The sequence below is a fragment of the Mesocricetus auratus genome, unplaced genomic scaffold (assembly GCF_017639785.1).
Source record: "Mesocricetus auratus isolate SY011 unplaced genomic scaffold, BCM_Maur_2.0 Super-Scaffold_100014, whole genome shotgun sequence".
Taxonomy (NCBI): domain Eukaryota; kingdom Metazoa; phylum Chordata; class Mammalia; order Rodentia; family Cricetidae; genus Mesocricetus; species Mesocricetus auratus.
The window spans coordinates 73586804-73604144 of NW_024429197.1; the positions used below are offsets into that span (position 1 = coordinate 73586804).

General features: G+C 50.5%; 1 protein-coding gene and 1 long non-coding RNA gene across 8 annotated transcripts in view; one reads left to right on the forward strand and one right to left on the reverse strand.

Moving 5' to 3' along the window:
• Positions 1-1294: 1294 nt before the first annotated feature.
• Positions 1295-4916, reverse strand: LOC121144050. Its single transcript, XR_005881392.1, has 2 exons — positions 4592-4916; positions 1295-2924 (listed from the first exon to the last, which is right to left on the reverse strand). It is a non-coding gene; the product is annotated as an uncharacterized LOC121144050 (long non-coding RNA).
• Positions 4917-4921: 5 nt separating this feature from the next.
• The window catches only part of Whrn (whirlin), an 82155-nt gene continuing 69735 nt past the window's right edge, over positions 4922-17341 (forward strand). For 6 of the 7 annotated variants that reach the window (XM_040757341.1, XM_040757342.1, XM_040757343.1 and 3 more), the window contains exon 1: positions 5635-6270. In XM_040757341.1, the coding sequence (XP_040613275.1) occupies positions 5650-6270 (621 nt within the window). In that variant the 5' untranslated portion in view covers positions 5635-5649. Of the gene's footprint in view, positions 6271-17341 lie in introns of all 7 variants that reach the window. The other variant, XM_040757346.1, reaches the window with a different exon arrangement.

Here is a 17341-nt window from a genome sequence, read left to right on the forward strand (position 1 = left end):
TGGACACCAGGTTCCTCATCCATAGAGTCAGGGTGAGCAGTAACGATATTCATTCCACAAGACGGGCAAGAACAAAGAAGAGTAATGTCTGGGTGGCACAGAGCCTTCCGTATCCATTCAAGATAGTGTCTGTTTACCTACTAATCAAAGAGCTTGAACAGGCACCATTGGCTATGGGGATGGTGGACAAGCCCCATTATGTCAGTAAGACCAAGGCCAGAGAGAGGGGGTAAAGAATCACTCAGTATGGAGGAACACCTCTCATGTGCTTGCCCTTGGGCTGATAAAAGAGTTGTGTTCCCATGTGGAAAGAACTTTAACTGAGATGGATTCCGGGCATTTTGGAGCTGACTTTGCATACATCAGTACAATCAATGCTTGCAATAAAACTGATGACAGCATCATTGGCCTGACATTACAGATAAGGGAACTCGAGTGAGAAGGTTCTCTGTGGTTTGCTCAAGGTCACAAAGGTAATAAAGAGCAGAAATCTGAAGTTGAACGTCAACTTGGTGCTGACACCTTTCTTACATGCAAGTCACATGAGTCTCTGTGACTATGAACCAGACTCTTGGCAGATATTATCTGAGCCAAGATAAATACCTGTCTCTCTCCCGTCTTCTGCTGCTTCAGGTGCTTTCTCTTTTTTCCTCTCCTCTCTCTTATCGTGCTGCACTTCCATCAATACTGCCGGTGCTATCTACCAATCACAATGGAGACGGTTTCCCTTTCGGTGCTGACATCATCCATTCCTACTGACATTTGCAGATGAGACAGGCTGTGGTCCTGCAGCACCAGTGATCGCTCCGGTGCTTACGGTCCTTTCAGCCAGTAGTCTTCATGCCGGAAAGATCTCCTCGCGACACCCAGCACCAGATAGCTTTGAGCCCCCATGTCCAAGCTGAGAACCCCAGAGGCCTCCCAAATCCTCCCCATGGAGATCTCTTTCAATGATGCTTTCCTGAATAAACTCTACTGTCTTTCTATCACAAACTGCCAGCTTACCAACCAGGACTTATTAGTGCATGGGTTGTTATTAACCTCTGAGTTCTCACCTCAAACTCCCTAAAGAAAACATTCCCATTCATGGGAGAAATGCAATCCTTGACTGGTCCCAGCATGACTGGTCCCAGCAGGAATGCTGAAACAATTTGACGTCTCAGAACCAAACATCTGGGAGACTTCACACCATGGAGACTGAAAGTCAGAGTTTGGGGGTGGATCTCTCAGGGTTCAAAGTCTAACTCCCCTGTTTCTGAATGTCCTTGATATTCTACCAGGAAGATGACAACAGTGGTGATATATTTCCTTTACTAGCTTGTAGAGGGAGTGAAGAAAACATATACATGTTTAAACAGTGCCATTCAAAAAATACCAGCTACGGGTTTCTATATGTCCCACAGGAAATGCATCTCAAATTAATCTCTATCACATTCTAAGGAGACATTTCAGTGAATTTGAGGGAAGGAGAGAGAGGCTCCAAATAACTATGAAATAGAAAAGGACTTTTAAAGAGTGCAAGAGAGAGGAGGAGGAGAGAGAAGGAAGTAATGTGTCATACGTTTCATTCCATGCATGAAATGTGCAGGCTGTATTTGTGAAGACTGGGGTATCCAGAATCTAAAAAATGAACCCCATAGTCTCACAGTTTGAAAAGCTAGTTCCAAGCTGATGACACTATTTAGGGTGGGGGGAAGGAGAGGATGTTTAGAGATTTGGGAGGTGGGGCCCAGTTGTCAGAAGCCGGTCACTGGAGACAGCTTTTGTTGTTGGAGGCAGGTCACTGGAGATAGCTTTTGGAGATAATTATTGCCCCTGGCTAATTCCTGTTCCACTTTACTTCCTGGGATGTAAATTATGGGGCCACAGTGTCACCACCATGATGGACTGAACATTCTGGAACCTTAACCACCATGATGGACTGAACATTCTGGAACCTTAAGCCAAAAAATAATAATAATAATACCCCACCACAACGTGTCTTTCCCAGATATTTTGGTGACAGTGATGCAAGAGTAACTAAAAGAGAGACAGACAACGACCAAAAATCCAGCTCAACAAAGAGTGTATCTCAGCACTTGTAAGTTGTGCTAAGCACAAAGCAAAACACTATTCCTACTCCTTCCTATTCCGTCTTTTCAGCTGCCTAAGTGAGTCCAACTTCCCAGAACCATCTGGACCAGAAAAGTTAGCTCGAGTTGATTGTCAACAACAATTAAAAGTGGCTTTGGTGCTGGGTATGGTGGCACTTTGAAGGTTGAAGCAGGGGGATCATGAGGTCAAGGTCAGCCTGAACTATATAGCAAGTTCCAGGATGGTCTGAGCTATGTGGTGGGATCTTGTCTCAGAGAGCCCAGGCTTGGGGCATAGCTCAGTAGTCGGAGATCTTATTCAGCATGTGTATGTGTTGGGTTCAGTTTCCTGCACTGGGGGGCAACAGTGGCTTCAGGAAAGAAACAAAGGGCTTCAAATGAAAGCAAATACTGTTTTAGCTCTGAAGAGGGCAGTATGCAGCCAAGGCCAAACAGGTACTCATGATTTCCTTCCAGGGCCTCAAGGCAGGAAAGCCCTCAGGAGCCCAGGCAGCTGGGGTTTCCAGGAGCTCATTTCTTGAAAGACAAACACATCTTCACACATGAAATAGGATTCTTGAGGTTCGAGCGCAGTTACACACTGCCTCTCAGAGGGACACAGTGCAAACTGACAGGAAGGCGGTTTCACAAGACGGACGGGAGGGCTCCCGTTTTCCTTTCCTGTGCTCGAGCTCTGGTCTGCTTGCTCAGATCCACCTCTATGAAGTTAAACAATAGCACAGCCTCCCAGATGGTGTCCGATGTTTGCAGAAGAAAGTGTTTCATTTTCTTCTAAGACTCCAAGCACAGAGGCTTCTGCTGCCTAAAGCAAAATATTCTTGAAAATATCCTCTGCACAGAAAGAAAATATGGGAGTGGAGATCTTAGCTCCTGGGATGCATTTATCAAACCAATCACAGCAATTATAATTAGAACACAAACGAACTGAACTCTAAGCATGAATTACATTTTCAGAAAACCTGAACTGTATGCAATTAAGCCCTGTGTGGTGGCATTTCTAGGTATGCCATTAATACATGAGGGGAGGGGCTGGAACAGATTCTTTTCTTAAATATCTCAGTCTGCCTGCATTAAAGGTTTCAACTAGAGTTGAAGAGGAGAAACAAGGATGCATAGCGTGAACCTGCAGAGCTGTCAGATGGGTGTCAAATGGTCACCCAAATGGCTACTTTAGACATCATCCTTTGACACCCTGTGAAATATGTTCACTGGGCACCAGCTCAACCCAGGTCTGTGTTAAGAGGACAGGGAGAGCTTCAGGGAAGGTGGAGCTCTAAGTCTTCACCTCCATTTTTGGAATGCATTAGACTACAGTGTTAGAAATCTTCCCATGGCTTCCTATTACTCAGAAAGATTAGTCTTCTGGAACACCTCTTTATATTTATTTACTTTTTATACACTTGTTTACTATGTGCTACGGGGTTGCCACACACACTGTAAAGGGCAGCTTGCAGAGGTTGACTCTCCCTTCATCATGTGGCTCCCAGGCGTGGGGATCAGATTGCCAGGCTTGGTGGCAGACACCTCTACACACTGAACCATCTTGGCAGCCCTGCCTTGACACTGCAACGTTTGTCTTTCATTTTACCTCGACTTGCATGGTCTTCCCCTTGCTAAACTATGACTCTTTAGGTCAGAGATTTCATCTCCTTATCCTGGGTCCCCAGCATCCGGCAGATGACCCAGTGTTAGAACAGGTGCTTGGAAAATGTTGAATGAAGAGTGACCAGTACAAGAGTTAAGTAAACAGTGAACAGGTCACTCACTCTTGGGCACCCAGCTCAAAGCCACTTCAGATAACCCTTCTCCCTTTCTGCTTCTCCCAGGTGGAGTCAGCCATGTCATTCCTGTGATGGTGATCTGGACAGCTTTGGGGAAAAGGCGGCTTTTCATAGAGCAGCTCAGGAGGGAGGAGAAGCACACGACAGTGGTGGTGACTGTGTGAGGCACTGTGGGTTTCCTTAGAACACACCCTTTCAGCAGAAGCCGGGCGTTCTTCCTGGGATCCTGCTTAGGGGCGTGGGTGGCGATGACAGACTTCAGACCTTGGCCTCTGGCCTCTTGCCATATAAAAAGCATGAAAAAGGACTGTATATAGAGTTGCCATGTAACCTTCCCCCAGTTCCCCAGTGTGGACATTTCTGGTAACAACAGCCCTTTGCTCTCCTCCATCCCAGAGACCACTAAGGCGGGGCCCAGGCTGCTCCCGCTGGCCGGCACCTGTGCTGCTTATATGCTTCTCTTGAGCAGTGCAGGTGACTGACAGTCGTCTGGCCACACACACCCACACCCACACACACTTAAACTTGTCGGCGCGTGTGCAAGCGGCAGGAACAACATTTTAAGACAGAAAAAGCGAAGCATGAAGCATCTAATAATTTAGAGGCCAGAAGTTGGCCATTTTTCCCAAGTGTGAATTGGCAAACCAATGGCTCCAAAGCGACCCTGGAGTTCAGCCGTGAGCGCCGGAGAGCACAGTTTTGGGGACCCCCCCATACCTTCACCCCGGGGCTGGGGAAGTCTTCGCAGGGCCCCCAGGGCGTCTCCTGCTGCTACCCCCACTCTCACCCCTTTCTTCCCTAGGGCCGGACTGTTTCACCCCGTCTCCAGGCAACAGCCAGGCGCGCCAGGAGGGACGTCATTTCCTGAAGAGCCCGCGGGGGGACGGGGCGGGGAGGGGGCGGGGCGAGGGGCGGGGCCAAGGCCCGGCTGGCGACGGCGGCGGCGTCGGTCGGAACTCGCTGGAAGACTCGGCCCGGAGCGGCTCAACAGTTCGCAAAGTCCGGGCCCTCGGGCGCGCGGCTCCGTGTGCGCCCGGGCGGCGCTGGGGCGCGGGGACCCCGGGCTGCTGCGTGCAGGCGGGCGGCCCGGGACATGCCCCGCACCCCCCGCCGGACGCCCGCGTGGCTCCCCTGGCCGCGACTGCTCGGGACCCCGGATCCACCTGCGCCCCAACTTCTGACTTTGGGGTCCCCCAGCCCTAGGGGAACGGGCAGCTCGGCTGGGGGGAGCCCCGGGCACGGTGTGACGGGGCGGGCGGCGCGGCTGTGCCCTCCGCCGCGGCCACGCGCGGTCCCCGCCACCTCCGTCATGTAGCCGCGGTCCTGCCCCCCCGGCCTCCAGCCGCAGCCTCCGCGACCTCCAGCCGCCAGCAACTCCGTGTGCCCGGCATCCCAGGTCTTCGCGTCCTCCCTCGGGATTGCAGCCGCCGTCTCTCCCACCCCCGGACTCCATCCCCCTCCATCGCCGCCTGAGCGCCCCCGGACCCCCGGCCGCGGCCCCTGCCGTCTCCCCGGGATCCGGGCCCCCGGCTCCTGCGCACCCTCCCTCCGCCCAACCCACCCTGCAGCCGTCGTCGCCACTCTCCGGGCCGACAGTCCAGACCGCAGTCGCCGTCTCCTGCGCGTCTCCCCCAGCCCGGACTCCAGCCGTGACCTCGGCGGGCCCGGGGATCCAGCTGTCGCGGCGCCGGCCGCAGGTGCAGGTGCAGCCGCCGCCGCCGCCGCCGCCCCGCGCCGCGCGCCCCGCCCGAGTGCGGCCGGGCCTCGGCGGGGAGATGAACGCGCAGCTGGACGGCCTGTCGGTGGGCTCGTCCTCCACCGGCTCGCTGGGCTCGGCGGCCGCGGCGGGCGGCGGCGGCGGGGGCGCGGGGCTGCGGCTGCTGTCTGCCAACGTGCGCCAGCTGCACCAGGCGCTCACGGCGCTGCTGAGCGAGCCCGAGCGCGAGCGGTTCACCCACTGCCTCAACGCGTACCACGCGCGCCGCAACGTCTTCGACCTGGTGCGCACCCTGCGCGTCCTGCTGGACAGCCCGGTCAAGCGGCGCCTGCTGCCCATGCTGCGACTGGTCATCCCGCGCTCCGACCAGCTGCTCTTCGACCAGTACACGGCCGAGGGCCTCTACCTGCCCGCCACCACCCCCTACAGGCAGCCCTCCTGGGCTGCTCCCGACGGCGCGGGGCCCGGGGAGGTGCGGCTCGTGAGCCTGCGGCGCGCCAAGGCCCACGAGGGCTTGGGCTTCAGCATCCGCGGGGGTTCGGAGCACGGCGTGGGGATCTACGTGTCGCTAGTGGAGCCGGGCTCCCTGGCAGAGAAGGAAGGGTTACGGGTCGGGGACCAGATTCTGCGCGTCAACGATAAATCACTAGCCCGGGTGACCCACGCGGAGGCTGTCAAGGTAGGGCTGTGGTCTGTGGGAGTGGTTAAGAGGACGGCACCGGCAGATTAGTGCAGCCTTTTCGGTTGCCCTGGGCTCTTGCCTCTGGTACCGAATCGCTGGACCCTTCTGGTCTCCATTGTGTTTTTGTTCCGCTCCCCTGCCCTGACTTTCAAAGAGGAATATCTAATTTGTGGCACAGATCGGTGTTGCAAGCAGAGAGGAAATGTTGATTCTTGCCCCGGGAGACCTAAAGGCCAAGGCACAGACAGTATCACATAAGCAAAGTGTGAAGAGGGTTGTGGAGTCTTAGAAGAAAGCCTGCTTGGCAGTGAGTTACAGATGGCCCTCCCCGCTGCCATGCTGCTTTTGCCTCTGAAGGAAAGTTGTGCTCCACTGCTGGTGACACAGGAGGAGGCGGGGTGACCACAGAGCAGGGGCTGACCCTGCTATTTGTAGGCTAGCCTGAGTACCCTGGAGCTAGCCAGACCAGAGAGGTGGCTCCCAACTTTGTTGCAGACGAGGCTGCTGCCTGAACATCCGAAATGAAGCCCACAGTCCCATGAAAGTGTGTGTGTGTGTGTGTGTGTGTGTGTGTGTGTGTGTGTGTGGGCGCGCACACACACACACGTGCTTGAGCATGGACGCATGTGTCAATTGAGAAAAACAACCTCACCACAACCAGCTAGTACGAATTTAATCCTGAGAGAGCATTCGTGCTTGCTAATCTCATCGCCAAGGGTGAGGGGACACCAGCCAGTTGGAGTATGAGATACAGCGTTTGGTCCCAGGGTGAACTCAAGGATCTTTCTCTCATAACATGTAACCCCAGCCCTACAGCTTCCTGCACATGAAGTGAGGCGTCTGAAGGAAAGGAATGACAGTTCACTCTCTGCTCTCTTCAGAGAAATGCTTCCCCCTGGTTTGGGTTGGCTTGTGAGCCCCTCCCACTCCGTTAACTAGCCTAACCTCACACAGTTGGCTGCTGGGAAACTCTTGGGCACCAAAAGTCCAGGGCTTGTGCACGGTTCAGTGGCTTGTGGTCAGCTGAGGTGAGCTGGCTGACTGTGTGTGCACCTTGGACACCCCCGTCTGTCTCTGACCTTTGCTCTGATCATTTGCTTCTCTACTCAAGGACCCCTTTCAGGAGGCCCCCAAGGTTTCTGAAAAATTCCTTCCCTTTCTGGAGGAAGCTTAATGACCTTTTATTATTCTGGGGGCTGGCAGATGCTCTTCATGGGTTCCCATTCTCTCAGGCTCCTCCCCAACATTCTCTCCTCTCTGTCTCACATCCCATTTATCTATAAAGAAATAGTCCATTAGTGTTGTCCTAACAGGTCCAAAGTTCCCAAAAGGATGAATTTATGCTCTAAAGAGACTTGATCCAACTGTCATTTATAAGCACGGATTCAGTTTTAGTGGCAATTTACAGAAACTGGGGTCACTTAATCATCACGAGATGAGAGCCTTGGGAAAGGCAGCCTGAGTCTGAGCAACGCAGGCTCTTCCTCCAGTTTGCACCTCAGATCTGTGTACCCTGGCATGGAAAAGGTCATGATCAGGACTGTGTGTCTCAACCTCCCTGAGTTCTCCTGGCGCTGCTGAGCTGTGGCTTGGGGCAGTACCCAGCATCGGCTCCTGCTAGATGTTTGCAGAGGGACACCTCAGCTCTCCAAGCACAGTTTAGGCAGCCTGCAGAGGAACACTGACCTGGGGTTGGATGGAACAGAACAGGGACTATCTGCATCACAGGGGCCTGTGTGAGCTGAGTTGACTTGGGCCTCTGTTTTCCTCCATGTGCTTCTGGCTAAGGGAGCCCCTCTTCTAACCAATGCGGGGCACATGATCTTGGGACCCTCCAGGGAACAAAGGGGACAGAATTTGCAGTGGTGATGTAGAACAGGACAGCCCTGCTCGGTTGCATCACGTGTAGATGAGCAGTTGGGTCCCCTGGAGAACTGTTGACACATCTGTGTAAAGTGTAAGACTGTAGCTCCTTCCCTGAGACCCAGGAGGGGCCCAGTCATTCCAGGAGACACACATTGTCGTCATCACCTGGGAATTTTGTACATGGGGCCTCTTGGTCACCCATGAGCTGTGGGACTCAGAGGGTCCCATGGTCAATGTGCACAGAGGCTAGCTGGGCTCCAGGCTTCATTCAGTGTCCCTGAATTGTCTATTTGTGTCTTGTGTCTGTCTCAGGACCCCCCATTCCATTTAGAAGAAGATGTCTTTTCAATTAAAAAAAAATCTGTTTTTCTTTTATGATGTCGAAGGAAGTGAACCTCAGAACTTTCCCAGAGGAGAGATTAATCGTTTGTATGCATATACATCATAAAGAGAATCCAATTAAAACAGAGTCTAGGAATCAAAGTGTTAGACGTCTGTGCTTCAGAGAGACACAGCTTTTAACAGAGCGATCAAGTAACTACAGTTTGGTCAGCTTCTCTTCCTAACTGATCCTCCATCCATTGATACCCAAAGCAATTTGCTGAGGATTTTACCCTTTGCCCAACAGGAAGTGACGGGTCTAGACTAGGCAAGCCACTTACTATGTAGAATTATCTTGAAATGTTTGAATTTTGAGAGGAAAAAAATCCATTTGGAATGAACAAGAGTCAAACTAGTAATTTTTTTTAAGTAGCTCTTTCAAAGGTCTCCAGTTAGACATGCTAGATCAGGCAGCCAATGAATCCATAGACTAGTTGCTACATTAAGTTCTGCTGCACACTTGACATGTGTGACCTTGAACAAGGCTCTGGTATTTTTCTGCTCCGGGCTAGATGAGTCTGGTGCTGTCCAAGGTCCTTCCCTGCTCTGGGAGTCTGATTTGCTTGGAATGTGCTACCCAGAAGGCATGTAGACCATCTGATCATCTGTGTTCTTGTTCTTTTGGAATTGCCTTCAATTAAGGCAGAAAGAATTGGCTGCGTATTGGGAGCAGGGAAGCTTGGCACTCCTGGGTAACTATGCTAAATCAGGAACTCCATGGGTTACACACTGTACAGATGGGAGCCCGCCCTCTGTGTCTCACTGTCCTCTCAGCCCAAGAACACCAGCCCTGGTGTGAGTCCAGAGTCAGTGGGAATTGCCAGTAGGATTGGGGCGCAAACAGCACCGTCCTTGGAAAATTCACTCACCCACCAGCGTTTTTAGTCCCATGTTGATATTGGTAACAGCACTTAGAATATCCAGGTTCTGTTTGGGGTGTGTGTTTAATAGAAATTTAACAGATTAATTGTAGTCCCAGCATTCCCATAGGTAAATCTGAGCGGCAAATTAGAATCTAAAATGTTCCAGACATTAAGAAGTGTTCGTGGGCCCTTCCAATTAATTAGAGCTATCACTTTTCCCTTCCTTTGCATAATAACCCAGGAGGAATCTGTCGACATTAATACAAGTCATTATATTTGGTTCAGAAGGTTCAAAATGACACATTTGTCATTTTACATTGTCATGGTTAGTGAGGGCTCTATACTTTTTTTTTTTTTTTTTTTGGTTTTACGAGACAAGGTCTCTCTGTATTGTTTTGGAGGCTGTCGGTCCAGCCTGGCCTCGAACTCACAAGAGATCCACCTGCCTCTGCCTCCCGAGTGCTGGGATTAAAGGCGTGTGCCACCACTGCCTGGCAACCTCTATATATTCTTAATGCTTCCAGATTTGCATCTGAAACCTAGTTTCCTGTACCTGGTCTCTTTCTGAGCTCCAGTTGGAAACCGTGGGTGCACTGGTCCCTTTCTGGCCCAGTAACAATTCTTGGTTCTCATGAATCCTGCCAACGGTGACCTGCAGAGAGCCCACTCTTCAGAAAGCTATTGGTTACCTCGTATCCAGAGTTTACACAGGTCTGGGAGAGGGTCTGTGTCTTTAATGCACTCTTGTATATTTATTGGCTCAGGCTGACACTCGGGGCTTTAAAAAACCATGCCCATGTCAGGCAAATCTTCTTGCAGCCGGTTGTTTGCTGTTAAATCAATTTAGCTATGTTTCTCCAGTACTGCCTTTGTACGGAAGCACTGATGTCTGGTAGATCTCTTGTCTAGTCAGTCTAGCACTAGCTCTGGTTCTCCTGTCACCCCTCCTGCTGACAACCCCAGGCGGTCTATGACTTGCCTCAGGTGCTCATTTGGATGGAGCTGCAGAGAGAAGCCTGAGTCCACACCACCGCTGCTGCTTCCTAGACTTCCGTGTGACTGCTGCTTGCCACCTCTGCCAGCCTCCAGCCACACGCAGGAGCACAGCCCCACGTGCACCTGTCAAGTGCAGGCTGCCCGCCATCTGGGCCCGCCTGTGTGCTTCCACATGTCTCCTCAGATCCTTAATCTCCCCTCCACCCTGCAAAGGGCTTTGCATAGATGCATTTGGAGGGGATTGGGGCTTCAACTAGCTTTCTAGCAAGGCTCTTTTATGACTTTTGGTCCCCATTGCTTAGGGACATGAGTCGGAGTCCCCAGCCAGGAGCAGAGAATCTGATTAGAAGAAATGGCATTAAAAGACTGGAAGTAGCTGGAGGCTGAAATACCAATCTCCGCATGCCCATTCCTTTTTTCTTTCCTTTGAAACCCCCAAGTAAGAATGCAAGCTGGAGTCTAAGCTCACAGATGTCTAATTGTGCCGCAGGGTGGGAGTGCTTTTACAAAGTTTCTGGGCTGCAACGTTTCCTTTTACTTTCACAGCCGGGCAGGTGCAGAGTGGGAAGCATGCTTTCATTCCTTTCCCGGCATTCCAGGTGGCAGCTGCAGCAGCAGTGGTTTCCTTTTAATTTTTGAGAGCAGGTTTGTGTGTGTGTGTGTGTGTGGGGGTTTATGTATGTGTTTGTGTGGGTGTGTGCATTTCTGCATGCAAGTGTGTGTGTGGTGGCGGGGAGCAGGCCGAGGTTGACATCAGGCGTCTTCTCTATTGCTCTCTCCCTTACATTTGAGACAGGGTCTCTCTCTGACCTGTAGTTCGACAATTTGGCTAGACTGGCTGGCCCGTCAGCCCCCACTGCCCGGCGCTAGGGTACAGATACTCACGGCCACACTTGCGGTTTTTAGCAGGTGCTGGGATCTGAACTCAGACCCTGATGCGTGTGCAGCAGGTACTTTGCTCCCTGAGCCACACCCCAGCCCTTGAGAGGAGTTGTAAGTTCATGGCTGAATTGAGCAAGAAGAAGATTCCCTATATGCGCCCCAGCCACCAGTCGTGCAGAGCTCCCCTCCCCCGTGGGTGCAGCTCTGCCAGGGTGAAGATGTTCCAGTTGTTGCCTGTGGGTCACACAGCCTCATCCCGCAGAGCCCAGAGCTGGCGTCTGCCAGTCCCATCTTTGTTTTACTGGCTCACTACAGAGTGTTTGCGTGGTGACCCTCCTGTGTCATTTCATTGTCCCACGGGGAGGCAAGGCAGATCAGGGTCAAGGAGGGTCCTGACTGGGACCCAGTCCAAGGGCTGTGTAGCCAGCATCCTGGAAGGCAATGTCAGAGCCCCTCTGAGAGGCAGGTGGGTGTCTTAACTGAGCCTGACAACAGGGCCACTCAAGAGTTACTCGGACACCCTCACCTCAGAGCAAAGTGACATGTCTCAGGCCACCTCACTGTCCAGTAGAGTCATTTCTCCCTACATTCTCTGAGCCACAATCCTGTGGCATTGGAAGTCAGGGATGAGGAGGACACAACCCGTCTGTAGCGATCCAAGTAGCAGGGCATAGCTCAAACAGCTCTGCAAGCTACCAAGCATTTTGAGTGCCATGACACCCGTGTGCCTTCATACCCTTGCCACCCTCTTGAAAGCAGTGGGCTCACCACCATCCCCTCCCTGGGTCCTCCTTTGGTTCCCTTCAGCACGGCTGTCACCACAGGATGGGCAGTTCTGTGTGTCTCTCCACCATCCACCTCCCCACCACATACAAGCTCTGTGACAGCCAAGGCTGCTGTGCCTGCTTCGCTCCCATAGCCTAGCACGCCCCCTGTGGCTCCCTGTAGGCACTTCAGTAAAAGAATGAACATTTACTGGATGGATAGAATGATGTCCCAGGCTAGCTAAGCATTCCTTCATTCCTGAGTGTGACATCTAAGGAAGTCCATGTGTAGACACTAAACGGAAACCTAAGGAAGGCCATAAACTGTTGTGTGTGCTGTGATGAAGCTGGCTGACCCTGTCATTGGTTGGTGAAACCGGCATAGACCTCCCATCTGCCTCCTTTCGGGATGGTTCTGGGTATCTGGTGACTGACTAGGTGAGAAAACATTTGAAACCCTCTACTTCTATTTTATTTAAAGACTTTGAAAAGCCATAGTCAATGTCTGGGGAGGCGACAGCCTTTCCCACCTTCTGTGGCCCACATCCACTCTGTGAGACCCTGTTGGCAACTGAATTCATCACTTTGCTCTTAATTTTAAAGCCACATTCCCAGAAGTAGATTATTTCAGCACTTTGATTGTGTCTGTGGTTCCAAAATAGGATTGTTTATGCATTCTCATGCAACCAATGAGCCAATTTGGGGTGAGTTTCGTCTGGATTTGGGGTTTTTATTAAAGCCATTTCAAGTTGCAAGAAGCCACAGCATGCTCTCCAGAGTCACACCTGCGCTTCAGTGCGGTGTCCTTCGAGAATGCAGAGGCAGATCCAGAGCTCCTCTTCCCCAGTCCCGGCACCTTTGCCTCCTTCTCCACGGAGAATTTGTGTTCCTTCTGCTAAATTGGCTGTGGCTGTGCTTCAGCTGGCAGCCAGCCTCGCTGTTAGTCTTCGGTCCCTACCTGACTTTGCTAATATCAGCACCCTCCCGACACAGAAAGCAAAGCAAATACATCAGCTTTCCCCCATAGTCCCGAGACGGCCTTGTCCCTCGGGCCTAAAGCTGTAGGCCGTAAGAAGGGACACAGGAAAGTGACATCAGAAAGGTCATTTGCAGCCAAGTATGATGGCACATGCTGAGAACCCAGTTCTCCAGGAGGATCCAGTATTTAAGGCCCACCCCAAGCCTCACAGGGGATCCAGGCCAGCCTGGACTGCATGGGAAGATTCCAGAGAAATAAATAGGAAAGGGCCTATCTATAAATCTCTGGAGTCTAGTGCTAACTTGTTAACTCACAAATGTCAGCTTTAAGACTAAGAGTTGATAAAGTCCCCAGGCAAATCCAAGCCATACCCACACTGAAGTATGGAGACTCCTGATTGCTTCAGGATCCCCACCCCTACCAACATTTATCCACGCACACGCACTTGCCCAGAGGAGCTGGGCATGCATTCGGTTGGTAGAGTGGTTGCCTTATGCACATGAAGTCCTGATTGCAATCCCCGAGACCACGTAAGCTATGTGTGGTGATACATGCCTATAGCCCTAGCACTGGAGAAACTGAGGCAGGTCATCCTTGGCTACATATGGAGTTAGAGGTTCCTGGACTACAGGAGACCCTATTTCAAAAACAAACTGAGTTAGGCCCACGTGACCACTCTCATACCCCCCCCCGTGCATCATTCTAGATGTGTGGGGTTAGCTGATAGATGGTAAAGTCTAAGGAAGGGAGGTCTGCAGATGGAGTTTGGGGGTGGGTCTGGGTTCACTTTCAGTGTTTCTTAGCAGTGACCTTGGACGTGTCTCATTGTCTCTCTGTGACTCAGACATCCTCAATACTGAATATAACTCATGATCCTCACAAACATGTTATTGTCCTTATATCCATTGCATGTTGAAAATTTGAAAATTCTGGACATGGAGGTCCCATTGCATGCACTACAATGAAAATATTATTGATGGTTCTAATTGGGCTTTGAAAGCCTTTTAGTGTGCCTACTTAATTGTTTGGGGTTTGTGTTTGTTTTGCTTTGCTTTTTAAGTGTTATTAGAGAAAAACGAGGAAGACTTGGAGCCTGTGTGATTGCTTGTAGCTGTTTGAATTGCAGTCATGTGCCCAGTGTAGTCTTTTAAAATGCAATGGTTCCTATCTGGCTTTTGGTATCTGCAATTTTGCTTTATAGCCACAATAAAGCTTGGTGGATAAATGGAACTGGGTGTTCTCACCTGCCTTTTGACTATTTTGTGAGAGGCTTTAAATAATGGGAGGCTCATGAGACAGATGAGAGTCCCAGCAGCCGAAGACATCCTTTCCAGGTCTTGTTTCTCAGCATCCTTCCCTGATGGCCTCCCCAGGGGTCCCCATGAGGAAGGAGAGGAGGCTGCTATTTCCAGAGCCCATTAAAGCAATTAATGCAGGTGTGAGTTTGATTTGATAGCACAGACTTTTTGTACTTAAGGAAAAAATAAACTTATAATTGATTTAAACCACATCTGCAATGGTGTGTTAGACCTCTTTAAGAGGTTTCTGGCTGAGAAATGTGGTCCGGTCTTTAGAACTTCATCACCCATGTAGCTGTGCAAGTTTGCACTCAGACATCTGATAAAGGCGTTCCTTCTGCCCTTTAATCCTCTGGCTCAGGGGGGTTGGGGGCAGGGTGGGGGTGGGGTGGCCTGCTTTGTTGTACGTGGACCAAGCTTGCCCTTCCCTCCCCTTCTCCTTGCAAATACCTGTGCTTTCATAACATTTTCTCTTCCTGGAGCCCCAGTGTCTCCCAAGACTTCTTCCAAGCTTAGAAAGATCTAAAGTCAATACGAATGGATTCTCTCGACTCTTCCATCGAATGTCTGTGTTTCTGTGTACTTTCTATCCCTTATGTCCTGCCCTAGTATACGCCCATGCCACCTATCAGAAGCCTTGGTCTGTCTGTCTTTGCCAGTCTTCTGTGGGGATGGCTCTAGTCCCAATGCAGGAGTGTCCAAGCCCGATCCTTCACAAGACAAGTGTTCTGAAATGCCTGAATGTTGTCCTCTGACTTTCACCCAGGAACCCAAACACACACACGCTAAATAAATAAACATTAAAAAACATTTTTTAAGTGTGAGCCTTCATGCAGGGTAGGCAAGTCACCTGACTTCTCTGCTCAGGTTTCCTCACTTCTAAATGCAGGTGCAGGTGGCCCTGAAGAGAGTGTACTGAAATGCTGGTACATCCGTTAATCAGAACATGTGAGGGTCATCTGCTGTGTTCACACAGCCGCGCTGGGGTCTGTGTACCTACCAAACGATGGTTCTTCAGGTACCAGAGGTGTGAAGTAAGTAGTACCCAGGGTAATTACAACATTCTAGCCACTGTTACCAAGATTAAGCCCCCAAGAGCTTCTTGTCCTCTGACCTCCGTGTACCAGTCCTGGAATGTGTGGCCCCGCCCCCCATACCTTATACACAGGCAATGATAAATAGTTTCTCAAGTTCAGGAAAGCACGTATATAAGAAGAAAAGCAGCTCGGGGCTGGAGAGCTGGCTCAGTAGTTAAGAGCACTGGTTGCTCTTGCAGAGGACCTGGGTTCAGTTCCCAGCACCTGCATGACAGTTCAAAGCCAAGTGTAACTCTAGCTCCAGGGGATTGGATTGGTGCCCGTTTTTTTACCTCTGCACCTACTGAGCTAGGATGTGGTTGCACACACGTGCATTCAGGCAAAACACGGGTTAATGAATCTTTAAAAAAGAAAAAAAGCAGAGGTCTTAGAATTGTAGATAGGGCTGGAGGGATAGCTCAGCCGTTAAAGGCTAGGCTCACAACCAAAAATATAAGAATTGCAAATAATCCTATTTGACCCGTGTGTTTCCAGTCCCCATGAGCACTGTTTTGGGAGTCACCACTACCCCTGGAAGAACCTTGCTATTTGGGAGTCCCCACACACCTGCCTGTCTGGCTGCAGTTGTCTGTCAACTGCTTTTACCCAGCAATGTGTAAGGCAGTTTCCCCACCTTGATAAATGTTTCTAGTACGTGACTTTTAATGATAGCATGATATATCGGAAGGAAGAGATGTGTGGTTTATCTGACTAATTTCTTCCTGTTGGACAGTTTGTGTTTTCAGACTTACCCATATTGCTGCATTCCACGTCACTGCACATTGATCTTTAAGCATGTCGCTAGTAATACCCTGGGCTGTCTCTCTGGAGGTGGTGTTGGCTCGGAGGACACACATCATTTTCAGACTTTTGGTGACTGTGGCCAAAGTGCTCTCAGGAAGGGAATTCTTTTTTATAGTCTTCCTGCCCACATTAGCAGCATGTGAGTGAGAGCCCTCATTTCTAACCATCTGTACCCACACTGGATATTGTATTTCTTTTCTGTTGTCTAGGCTGATGGACAAAACAAGCTATGGCCCATTTTCCGTGCCCATGGTCTGAGTATGAGGATGTGTGCTTGCTTTTTGACATCTAACTTCCTATTGGTACCCTGCCTATTTAATAACAAGTTTTGTATTCAGTGTCATCGACCCCATCAGTCTTTTCCTTTCTACATTTGCTGGGTTGGCTTGTAAAAGCTGGTTGATGATCCACCTTGAATCCGGATTCCTCAGGCTGAAGTTGAGTTAAATTGGAAGCCCATCCCTTTTCAGCTGAGAAAGGTCAGCACGCAGTGAGGGCTGAGGCTGTAACCGGGTAGGGAGGAAAATCAAGCCCCTTGGCATATCCGCTCCTGGGCGGAGAAATTGACATTGATGGAAACAGACATGTGCTTTGGACATTGATCTCAGGCCATAAAACACTCCATTGCAAACCCATGGAGACTCATCTGGAGCAATTGTATTTGTGATTCCTAGAGCATTGCTAGTCCTTCCAAAAAAGAGGGAGAATAAAGAAGACAAAAATTAAAAGAACATCTGTAAAGCAATTTACTTTAATTATAAGGCACCGAGAGGCAGCCTTGTGAGCAGTTGAAGAATTGCATAGGAAAGGAATCAATGTCTTTCTGGAAACGTCTCTGCCCTCATTTTGGGAGTTACGGTCCCTGTTACCCATGCTCTCTTGCATATTTCTTATAGATTCCTCCAAGGTCAGGGTGTCACCTCCCCCAACACATACCTTCTTTTGTTTGTTGATGTTTTTTAAATTCTTTTTGAATGGCAAGCTATGACCCAGTAAGTTATTAGGAGCAATGGCAGGAAGTCACAGGGGCTTTTAGATGTCAGATCTCTGTCCCAGCCCCTGTTGTTCCCAGGGCAGGAGTGAAGGTTTCTTCTTTCCCACAGAGCCTGGAGACTTCTGGGGAGGTAAAAGACTCAAAGCAAGAGGAGGGAATGAGCCC